Source organism: Anguilla rostrata, chromosome 4 (assembly GCF_018555375.3).
Source record: "Anguilla rostrata isolate EN2019 chromosome 4, ASM1855537v3, whole genome shotgun sequence".
Taxonomy (NCBI): Eukaryota; Metazoa; Chordata; class Actinopteri; order Anguilliformes; family Anguillidae; genus Anguilla; species Anguilla rostrata.
Window position 1 is genome coordinate 801,998 of NC_057936.1, and position 12,594 is coordinate 814,591.

The following is a 12,594-nucleotide window of genomic DNA, read 5'->3' on the forward strand; positions in this document are numbered from 1 at the left end:
ACACTGCTGTATGATACTGAGTTACAGCCTTACCTGGGTTCTGTTATTGGATATTTCAGAGAATAGAAAGGGCATCACATTAACAATCCCACCTGCAGGAAAAAAACAAAATAAAACAAATCAAGACCAGCCCTGAAAAAAAACACACTTTCAGCATCTCAGAAAAGGCATTTAAATAAATACAAATGGTAGAGTTAAAATCACAAAGTCACCGGTGCAATATCCCCTAATGTGTTTTAAATGTGAAATCAAACCACAACAGTCTACGCTGAGGATACTAATATAAACAATGAAGTCAATCAAATTGTTGTTATGTTAGGTGCTATAGTAAAAAAACAGACATCGGGTCGCTTGGCAACCAGACTTCTATCAATTGCCAATCAAGGCAAACTCTCATTAACCTCCTGAAGGTGAACCCAGGACTCTGGGAAGATCTCCCAGCTCCATCTAGCTGCCAGAAGATGCTCATCACTCAGGGCTGTATGAAGTCACTCTTTCACTCACTGTTCTTTCATTTGAGTTCTCTCAGAGTGAGGGATTTACTCTCCTGTACTAGCCCTGGACTAGCGCTGGACTAGCGTTGGACTAGTGCTCTACTAGCATTGTACTAGCCCTGTACTAGCACTGTACTAGCACTGTACTAGCGCTGGACTAGCGCTGGACTAGCGCTGGACTAGCAATCTACTAGCATTGTACTAGCGCTGGGCTAGCCCTGGACTAGCACTGGACTAGTGCTGGACTAGTGCGGGATTAGCGCTGGATTAGCACTGGACTAGTGCTCTACTAGCGCTGGATTATCGCTCTACTAGCATTGTACTAGCGCTGTAGTACCGCTGTACTAGTGCTGTACTAGCGCTGTACTAGCCCTGTACTAGTGCGGTACTAGTGCTGTAGTAGCACGCTCTGACACGGGAAACTCACCCAGCGCTACTGTGCCCATCAGGAAAGGCTTTCCTATCTGGGAGAAGTCATTTGTCATCTGCTGGTGAACTTCTGAGCCCACAGCAAATGTCACAGACACCTGGGAAAAACAAAGTATGGCAGGACAAGAAGCAGTGAATTTAACATTCACAAACAAATAAAGTTAAAGGAGTGAGTCATAGCAGAGAGAGTTAAAGGAGTGAGTCAAAGCAGAGAGAGTTAAAGGAGTGAGTCACAGCAGAGAGTTAAATGAGTCACAACAGAGAGTTAAAGGAGTGAGTCACAGCAGAGAGAGTTAAATGAGTCACAACAGAGAGTTAAAGGAGTGAGTCACAGCAGAGAGAGTTAAAGGAGTGAGTCAGAGCAGAGAGAGTTAAAGGAGTCACAGCAGAGAGTTAAATGAGTGAGTCACAGCAGAAAGAGTTAAAGGAGTGAGTCACAGCAGAGAGAGTTAAAGGAGTGAGTCAGAGCAGAGAGAGTTAAAGGAGTCACAGCAGAGAGTTAAATGAGTGAGTCACAGCAGAAAGAATTAAAGGAGTCACAGCAGAGAGTTAAATGAGTGAATCGAAGTTAAAGGAGTGAGAGTAAGGGCCAATGTTTTTAGGAAAAGATTATTCACTATAAAAGCTCTGAAGAAAATTATCTGGGAGCTCATGGAAGCAAATCAATTTCAAGATTTAATTCAGTTTCATCGAGTTAAAATACTTCAGATAACAACACAGAGGGGGCCGGCCAACAGCGCAAATTCCCCTGAGACGAAACAGTCAAGCGCACAATCAATACCAACCATATTTATAAAACCTTAACTCGTTACTTCTTCAGTAAATACCTAGAGAACAGCATTAAAAGAAACACTGACACACACACACACACGCACTCACACGCATGTGCACGCACGCATGCACACGCACACACACACACACACACACACACACACACACGCACTAGCACCTGAGCACACACATGCGCAAGTGCACACGCACACACACACACACACATTCACTCGCACACACGCACACGCACTCACACTCACACACACACAATAATCAGAACAAAAGTCTTCATATGATTTTACTTTTGGCAAGTGACAAGTCTCAGCATCTGTGGGAGTGTCTGCATATCTGAGCCAGACATGCAAACAAATCCAGCAAGTCATGAATTTTATCTTCTCAGCTCTCACCATTTTTACCAGAGCAGCCTTTGGGATTTTACTTTTTGATGATACATTTTTGTGGCAAATGTTTATACAATCAAATCCAGTCATTAGATACAGTGATCTTAAATAAATTACCACAGAGCATGGCAGATATTATTTTCTTAGAAACATACATTATGTGACAAAAAGTGTCTGGACAAAAAGCATGAGTATGCCTCCCAAAAATATTTCCACAAGCATAACTTCCCCAAGTAGCGGATCTGAAGAGAACCCGAGCAGCTTGTACAGATAGCTGTGCGGTGCTGTACATAACCGATGTGTTTGTGCTGAGGGAACAGCAGAGTGTTTAAGGGCACAGATAACCACGCTGTGCAGTTTGAGCTGTAATTACCTGGGCTGAATTTCACACAGCCACCGCACAGCTTATCAGGAAGAGGACAGCAGCGTTCCCGCTATCGAGAAACCCAGCCCATAATTAGGCCCGGCCTGGGAAGAGATAACCCTCCTTATCCAGCCGCGCATCGTAAGCGGCGAGCCCCGCTATCTGCCGTGACGTGAGAGACCGCGGCGGCCCTGTTCCTGCGTTATCATATTCCCCCACGAGGCGAGAGAGAGAGAGAGACCGCGGCGGCCCTGTTCCTGCGTTATCATATTCCCCCACGAGGCGCGAGAGAGAGAGAGAGACCGCGGCGGCCCTGTTCCTGCGTTATCATATTCCCCCACGAGGCGGAGAGAGAGAGAGACGCGGCGGCCTGTTCCGCAGTTATCATATTCCCACGAGGCGAAGGAGAAGGAGCCGGGCGCTCCTGTTCCTGCGTTATCATATTCCCCCACGAGGCGCGAGAGAGAGAGAGAGACCGCGGCGGCCCTGTTCCTGCGTTATCATATTCCCCCACGAGGCGCGAGAGAGAGAGAGAGAGACCGCGCGGAGCCAGAGCAGGAGCTGAAACCCGCGAAGGGTAATGCATTAGAGGAGGGCTCCAGAGACGAAGCGCAGAAGCGCATTCCGCTCGGGGAGCGACTCAAACATACAGGGCTATAAGCGCAGGTCTTCATGCCCTGTAGACTGAGGTCACCTACGACAGTCAACTTTACTACGAGGACACCCGAATCCCATAACCCCGGTTTGAGTCATGAGTTCACGCTGCTGAATACAAACACTCACAGGAGACGACATTAGAGGCTCAGAAACGGTTCTTATTTCCAGAGTGACAGCTCACCTGAGACTGCAGGTTACCTAGAGCCCCAACGAGAGCCCTTCACACAGGAACCAGGGCCTGCAGGACACATAAGACACCTGGCTTCACACAGCACACTACAGACAGCCCTGTCACACAGCACACTACAGACAGCCCTGTCACACAGCACACTACAGACAGCCCTGTCACACAGCACACTACAGACAGCCCTGTCACACAGCACACTACAGACAGCACTGTTACACACTACAGACAGCACTGTTACACAGCACACTACAGACAGCCCTGTCACACAGCACACTACAGACAGCACTGTTACACACTACAGACAGCCCTGTCACACAGCGCACTACAGACAGCACTGTTACACACTACAGACAGCACTGTTACACAGCACACTACAGACAGCCCTGTCACACAGCACACTACAGACAGCCCTGTTACACACTACAGACAGCCCTGTTACACACTACAGACAGCCCTGTCACACAGCACACTACCGACAGCCCTGTCACACAGCACACTGCAGACAGCCCTGTCACACAGCACACTACAGACAGCACTGTCATACAGCACACTACAGACAGCACTGTCACACAGCACACTACCGACAGCCCTGTCACACAGCACACTGCAGACAGCCCTGTCACACAGCACACTACAGACAGCCCTGTCACACAGCACACTACAGACAGCACTGTTACACACTACAGACAACTCAGTTATACAGTACAGACAGAACCCAGTGCTGGGCTGTTACACAGTACAGACACGGTTCTGAGATTTCTCAAATGACAGCACCAACACTGCCTCCCTTTTAATGCTCATAACAGCTTTTAATTAACAATATCAACAAGGGACATCAAGCGCAAGTGAGTAAATTATCACTTTAGAACTGGGGCAGGAAAAGAGAGGGAAGCAGACGGTAATGATCACCAGACCCCACTTAACCTTCATCTAATAATGAGAATGTTTTTCTCACAGTTTCAAATTTTAAAGAGTCACATTCTATAGCACACACACATACTCTCCCACGCACACACACATACACACACTCAAACACACTCTCTCACACACACACACACACACACACGTCTCTCTCAGGAGCATACCTGTGGCACATGATTCAATATAAATAACATAATTATTAAACTTTATAAAAGGCATTTTTCCTAGAGTGAACCCAACAGGGTAATATTTTGCTCTTTTTTCCACAGTGATGGAAAAAACGATGAGTGCCTTCTTGGTTAAATGAGGACAAGTTGTGTTTACTAAACTGATGCTCTGAGCATAATTTATCTGATTATATGCCACACAACTATTTAACGCCTCTTCACTGCTTTCAAATTCAATCATTACCAAAAAAATAAAAAATTACATTACACACTCTTCAGAAATTAATTTCCATCAAAACAGCCCCAGCAGAGTGGGGAATCAGGATTTCACTGGTAGCGTAACGTACTGCTGATATAGCGCCTTCCACAAGACCAGGCAGCACACTGACACCCCAAACGCAGGACACCCCGGAACGGCTCATATATACACACACATGAACCAGAGCTGCACTGCGGACTGAGCAAGCAGAGACAATGAGAGGATTCCTTCAGCACAGAATACCCCACAGACGCAGGGGCCCTGTGTCCTGACCACACGGTTTACTTCCTTTAACCGGCAGCGTCTCTGACAGGTAGACTACCTGTGTGCACGGCACAGACCAGGCCTACGGTTCTCACGGCTAAAACCTAGACAGAATGGGCTGCCAAAATTTCATCACCGGGATCTCTTAACCTGATCACCTAGTCCTCCCCCAGTGTGAGAGGGACAGTGACCCGCTCTCTCTGTGTTGGTGAGTTTTGTGGCACAAAATGGCTGCCACATGTCAGAAATATAACATACGCGCAGCCCAGCCACACAGAAGGCACATGATCAATCACCTCCGTCTTTCTTTCGACCGTGAGCGCGAGCGAGTCGAGCGCTGAGGCATTCCCGCCGCAGAGGAGAGCGTCTCAGCGTTTCAGCGTCTCAGCGTTTCAGAGTCTCAGAGTCTCAGCGCCTCAGTCTCAGCGTTTCAGCGTCTCAGCGTCTCAGAGTCTCAGCGCCTCAGTCTCAGCGTTTCAGCGTCTCAGCGTCTCAGAGTCTCAGCGTCTCAGCGTCTCAGAGTCTCAACGTTTCAGAGTCTCAGAGTCTCAGAGTCTCAGCGTTTCAGAGTCTCAGCGTCTCAGAGTCTCAGCGTTTCAGAGTCTCAGCGTCTCAGAGTCTCAGCGTCTCAGCGTCTCAGAGTCTCAGCGTCTCAGCGTCTCAGAGTCTCAGCGTCTCAGAGTCTCAGAGTCTCAGCGTCTCAGAGTTTCAGCGGCTCAGAGTTTCAGCGTCTCAGCGTCTCAGAGTCTCAGAGTTTCAGCGTCTCAGCGTCTCAGCGTCTCAGAGTTTCAGCGGCTCAGAGTTTCAGCGTCTCAGCGTCTCAGAGTCTCAGAGTTTCAGCGTCTCAGCGTCTCAGCCTTTCAGCGGCTCTGAGAGCCTCCCGGTGCTCAGATGTTCAGAGCCACTCAGACCGCTGATGGAGCCGCACCATCCCGTCCAGCGGAAAGAGAGCACTTTAAAACCACAGCGCCGATTGTCCACGAGTAAACATTTATTTTTGTGCACCTGTGAAGGTATGACCTGGATTAGAAAGTACAGAAGATTCCATTAGGCACAGATGCTCTTTCTGAGCTCCAGAGACAGCCCCAAATGGCTTTCCATCTCCAGCTCCTGCTCCCTGTAAAAGCACACATTACAAAGCAAGCTCTCTGTTTCTCTCTCTCACACGCACGCAGACACACACACACTCACAGACACACACACACTCTCACACACACAGACACTCTCTCACACACACAGACACACACACACACACACACACGCACACACACACACACACACACACACACCTCTCTCCGTCACTAGGGGGGTGTGGGGGGTGCCGGTCGACAACATCCAACAGCAGCATGGGGTGACACCAACAGCAAACCGCACTGGGTATCACCAACCCTAGTGACGCCACTGCCTCTCTCCATACAGCCCAGTGTACATGCCCTCACAAACAAAACTCTTACATGGACTGCGGGCCCAATCAGGCTGACCATGCGGCTGCACGGTCACACACGTTCAGTAGATCAGCTCAGTTCCATCACATGTGTTTCACTGAGCTTTCACAGGAAAAAAACCAAGCCAATAAAAGGGATTTTGGGTAAAGGGACAGATGTGGTGTGCTGTAGTTCCCCTGAATAAAAACAGAGACCACAGATGTTCCTCCACAGTCACACGCTCCCAGCCTGGCTATAAAAGAGCAACAGCACGAGGACAAAAACTAGCACTCCTGGGTCAGTGAACACGGCCATGGTGTTGGGTTTTTAAGCAGAGGGAAGGAGTGTGAGGGCCCACATTGACTGTGAAACCACTGCGCTGTCTGTGGGCATACACTGCCCTGCCCCTGCTTTTACACACTGCTGAATCTAATGACAAAAATCCAATTTTTCACTATTTATATAGGAAATAAATGCCCGTTTTTTTTGTTTTCCACAACGTGCATAAGTTCAATATCATATCTCAATAACACAGCAACGAATCAGCAAATAAGGGGATAACTTGCTAGCCAATCGGGGCAGTGGAAAGGACACTGCCCAAAATGATTTACTTACTGGCTGGTTAAATGGAGAGACTGCAGTTCACAATGAGGAAACCGGTATGGTTACTAAGAAACATCTCTCCTTTAACACAGAATTTAATAATTTATACACTAACTGAGGCCTGGACACACCACACAGTGAGTGAATATTCTTTTACAGGCAGTGATTTTAGGCTGAATCTCACTGATAAATGCCGTTAGTGAGCAGGTTCCTTGACTTTAATGTAATGCGTTCACTGGCAGGATATAAATATTCAGTACATTTTCAAAGACTCTAAAATGATTACCATTATTTATGTACCAAGAATAAGTCCCCATCCGAAATTATTTTTATAAAACATAACTATTAAGTTCTGTGAAGCCTACAGACTGTGGCAGATGCATTTAAAAAAAATATTGCTCTTTTGCAAGCAACACCAAAACACTCAGGAATGCTCAAATACAAATCTGCTTAAAGTCAATCTTGTCATTACAGTAAAATAACCATATACAAGTCCGTTTGAAATAGCATACTCGTATAATAGAAAATTAGTCAAATAAATCTGTTCAGGTTATGTAATAGCTTGCTCTCATGTTGTGGTTGGTCTGATAAGTTAATTTTAAATGTGCAGTCAAAGGGCTCTTCAGTAAAGGGTCAAAGGCTCTTCAGTAAAGGGTCAAGGGCTCTTCAGTAAAGGGTCAAAGGCTCTTCAGTAAAGGGCCAAAGGCTCTTCAGTAAAGGGCCAAAGGCTCTTCAGTAAAGGGTCAAAGGCTCTTCAGTAAAGGGTCAAAGGCTCTTCAGTAAAGGGTCAAAGGCTCTTCAGTAAAGGGTCAAAGGCTCTTCAGTAAAGGGTCAAAGGCTCTTCAGTAAAGGGCCAAAGGCTCTTCAGTAAAGGGCCAAAGGCTCTTCAGTAAAGGGCCAAAGGCTCTTCAGTAAAGGGTCAAAGGCTCTTCAGTAAAGGGCCAAAGGCTCTTCAGTAAAGGGCCAAAGGCTCTTCAGTAAAGGGTCAAAGGCTCTTCTCCTGTTACAGACGCTGGAGGTCGGAGGTCACGCACCCAGAGAGAGAAACACCTGAAAAGCATGAAATGGGCGAATCTGCCTGCCGTCAGACCAGAGCCAGGACAGGGACTGTCTATACAAAAGCGCACCAGGACAATGCATGGACACTCCTCTCCTGTGCAGGGAAATCACGCTGGGGGCGGGGTGGGGGAATCTGAATTACGGTTGATGATGTAAACACGAAAAAAAAATATTTAAATTGACAACTTATTAAATTGCAATATACTTTTGTCTTGCTGTGCCACTGACAGTTGCATTTAATCAAAAACAAATAAATAAATAACTAATCCTGCAGGCATTAAGGCCAACACTCGCCGTTCATGGATATTAATTAATTTTCTGCACGTTGTTGAAATTGCAGTCGCCTCAATTTTTCATTTAAATGAAATTCAAGGCGGACGTCTCCATGGTGATTCATCGCGGCGGTTGGCGGTAGGGTCATAACGTAGCCCATCCTGGGTGGGACGCTGTGATTGATCCGCAACGTCAGGACAGGTGGTTTATGGGTAATAAGCGCAATTAGCCTGAAAACAAACTGGTATTGCGGAGCGATATTCGATAGCGGCTGGTTTTATGGTCTTGCAGTCTGCTGGGCCTTTTCTTCTCCGGGATGTTGGACCTGAATAACGCAGCATTATAAACGCGCTGGAGATGAACGTGTGAAATGAACCGCACGCGCACTCTTCTACAGAAGACCGGGAAATGGCGCACTTTCAAAGATGAATAGAACGGACATGAATTACGCGGGAATGCCAGTCCTTTCAACTGAGCCGCATTCAGCGCTCAGAGCCGCGTATATACCCGCTGCATTCAGCACTCAGAGCCGTGTATATACCCGCCGCATTCAGCGCTCAGAGCCGCGTATATACCCGCTGCATTCAGCGCTCAGAGCCGCGTATATACCCGCTGCATTCAGCACTCAGAGCCGCGTATATACCCGCTGCTTTCACATTAGAGAGAGAGCATTCGAGCATCTGAGTTTTACATTTAAAAAAGAGCATCTGAGCATTTGAGTTTTACATTTAAAAAAGAGCATTAGAGCATTTGAGTTTTACATTTAAAAAAGAGCATCTGAGCATCTGAGTTTTACATTTAAAAAAGAGCATTAGAGCATTTGAGTTTTACATTTAGAAAAGAGCATCTGAGCATTTGAGTTTTACATTTGAGTTGCCCAGGTTGGTTTGTGCGAGGAGACTCTGTCTCTTAAATGTATTCCTAACGCTGATGTTTTATTGATGGGGTTTTATGGAACATGTCAGGCAGACCTCCAGACCTCCCAGTTTTCAGTCTTTGGGCGATTGTAGCTTTGCTGGGCCAAAAGCAAAAAAAAACAAAGAAGAAAAGAAATAAAAATAATAAATAATAATAGCGTGGAAACCTTGGTCTCCAGGCATTGATCTGTTTGGAGACGGCAGGGCTCTCCGCAGGGACCATATCAATGGCGAGAGAGCTGACCCCACACTGGCTTCTGAAGACTGCAAATCAATGGGAAATTAATGCAATACCAGGGAGGGTTGCAGTGCTGTAACACACACAAGCACAAGCGCACACACACACACACGCACGCGCATGCACACACACACACACACACACACACACACACACACACACACGCACTCACACACACACGCACATACAAACACACACAAGCACAAGCGCGTGCACACACACACACACGCACACACACACACACATATGGACATACACATACGTACACACAAACAAACACGCACATACACGCTAACTTATGGCACATGTTGTCGCTAACAGCAGATACCATACGTGCTGACAGATTGAGCATGTTATTTTAATGCTATATTTATTTTACGGGAACAGTAATGTGCAGACGACCATATGCAGCAATTAAAAGAGAACCATTAATAGCGTGTCATTTATAATTATTACACAGGAAAGAGTGAAAAGCACACACGGGGGCTCAGCTGAATGGATTAGACAAAGGAACCTGCAGTAGGTCGAGTCTTTGTGCTATCTACCAGGAAAATTATACTCTTTCATCTGACCTGACAAGAAAAGAACAATCTCAACCCTTTGATCCAAAAGGTTACTCTAAAGCTATTAATTAAGGTCACAAATTGTGGTTTTAAAAAATGTTATTTTCATATAATAATTGCAACTCTTTTTGCAAGCTATATGCACACATTACATACCTAGACATAAAAGTGTCACAAATATTACCAGTGTTTGATAAATACAAACACTCTAAGATATAGCAAATATTCTACCTAATTCTACGGAGCAAACAGAGAATGGAACGGATTTTTCCCTGCCTATGTACAACAGTTTCTGAGAGACAAAACCAGCCTAAGAAACAAAGAGGCATATGGTCAATAGAAATTGTGAAGAAAAGATTTCTGAATTCATTACAGCACAAAGTTCAGGCTTTTCAGTCAGCGAGGAAATGTTTCAACAGATCTGCACTCTTCCCCACCACACTGAATATTATTGCTTTTAAAGTGCTGCACCTTCTGAAGCACAAAACCAGTTTATAAAAGCAAACCAACATCCTCTTTCAATAACACAATCCAGCTACCTGTTCCAGCCCAAGTCTTAATCCCATTCGTAACTATGAAGATAAATAAGATAATAACACTTCTGTTCACTTTATAAGTTTGATTCTGGTCAGACCAAGATTGAATGTTAAACGCACCTGCCAGTCAACATTTTTTTTTATTATGAACTAGAAAGCAGATGAGGAGAGAGAGCCAATGATGAGGGAGAGAATTGATTTTCAGGGAATTCCATATGTATATGCCCCCTTTCACCAAGGGAGAGGCTACAGCTAGAATTGGACACGCTTAACACACCAGAAAAGGTCGCAAATAACTCATACTCATAAGTTCAATAACTCAATCTGCATCATAATAAGTGTTTCCAGAACCACGAGGCAGAAGCACAGGGAAAATGAGCGTGGAAACAGACGCTGCCTTTTCTCCACAGCAGAGCACAGCGCGTTCAGGATTCAGCCCTCATCGGGGGGGGGGGGGGGGGCTGGGGTGGAGGTTCGGGGGGGGGGGGGTGTTGTCTATCCTGATCAGCTTCAATTCTCACAAAATCCTAAGGTGTGTGTAAGACATCGAGTCCCACCAAAATGAAACCTTTGATAGCGTTTAATTCCCGTTTTATGAAATAGTGCTCATTCTGAGCAGAACAGGGTGGCGGTTTGGTTTGGACTGAATGTGAGCGTGCGTATACCTCCTGGGACAGCTTGGTTTTTTCCGAGCCAGTGGACAAAACAGTTAGAAATTCACTGGACTTCCTGTCAGTGTGTGCTGCTGGACTTCCTGTCAGCGTGTGCTGCTGGGCTCAGAAACACAGATACAGGCGATGTGTGCAAACACCCAGAGAACAGAAGATCTTTCCGCATCGCTAGCATTGTTCAGACAAACAAAAGGAAGGATTGTCTGAGTGATAAAAGGGGTTATCTCCTGCAGCCGTTCTCCAAACAAATATCAACACATCGCTTAGCTTTCACACAAAATACAAAGAAAGGGAAATGCCATCAATCCTCCGCATGAATCAGATTCTGAAGCTCTCCACAGCTTTCTGCAGACACGCCACAACAAGAAAATTACTAAACCAGCTGAAAAATCAGAAAGCCTTCAAAATAAAAACAACAAAACAAAAAAAAACTAAACAAAAGGTGAACACCCATCTGTTTCCACGGAAATATTCATGTATACAACGGATAATCTTCTAACACCATCTAATCTTCCAATAAATGGGCATAAGAATAAATGATATCTTTACAGAAAATGTACACATATTAATTGGCAAAAGATTGCATTTAAGTGAAACAAGGGAACCTTACTGAAAAGTAGTAAGGATAGATGTGATTGCACCAAATTCATTTTTTGAACTAGGAGGTGAGAATCTCACAGAGATTCACAAGCCTTTGTTTCAGAGTTTGGGACCTCCAATGAGCCCGTATACACAGTCAATCCCAGCAACACTAAAGGGATTCTTCAGCCAGTTTACTCTTCTGGATAATGGGGCATCAGCCACAGTTCCCAGCACTACAGGAACAAAGCTGAACAGATTCAGGAAACTCTGGGAAGGCATCCCAAGCCCTCCATTTCACCCCTGGAAACAGGGAACTCTGGAATAGTACTCCGCCCTCCTGTCAGTATCTGCAGCTTAAAGCTAATCACATGGGGTAATGTCACTTCCTGTCTCTGTAAATCACATGACCACGGTCAGAAATGTGTCTAAAGCGTGACGCGCACTTCCTGTGTGTTCCCGAGAGACTCACTCCCATTGGTTGCGTCACTGCCCAATCCCCTGCCATAACATTCTAGAGACGCCCGCAAACCCTCTACTCCCCCATCTGTACAAATACCCACCTGATACTGCCATATCCCCACAACCATATCCCAAAAACCATATCCCCACAACTGTAGGAGTCAGCGTCAAACTCAATTACATCTCACTGAAAAGTGAGCATTTCTTGTTTTTATGTAACCTTACCACTGAGATAAGGCATCTGTTTTTCATTTGAAGGAAATCAGTAAGTATATGCTTATGATTTTTCCCTTTTGCAAAGACAGTCTCCAGCCACCGTAACGAGTACGAGGAAAAAATACTTGATTAACATCTG

At 45.8% G+C, this 12,594-nt stretch overlaps 1 protein-coding gene across 6 annotated transcripts in view; it reads right to left on the reverse strand.

Moving 5' to 3' along the window:
• si:ch211-51h4.2 (uncharacterized) overlaps positions 1–12,594 on the reverse strand; it is a 122,457-nt gene that overhangs the window by 52,776 nt on the left and 57,087 nt on the right. For all 6 annotated transcript variants that reach the window (XR_010329346.1, XM_064329980.1, XM_064329979.1 and 3 more), the window contains 2 exons: positions 922–1,021; positions 34–92 (listed from right to left, as the gene is read on the reverse strand). Coding sequence is in view for 5 of the 6 variants with exons in the window: in XM_064329980.1 (XP_064186050.1) it covers positions 34–92; positions 922–1,021 (159 nt within the window). In the remaining variant the exon portion in view is untranslated. The remainder of the gene's footprint in view (positions 1–33; positions 93–921; positions 1,022–12,594) is intronic.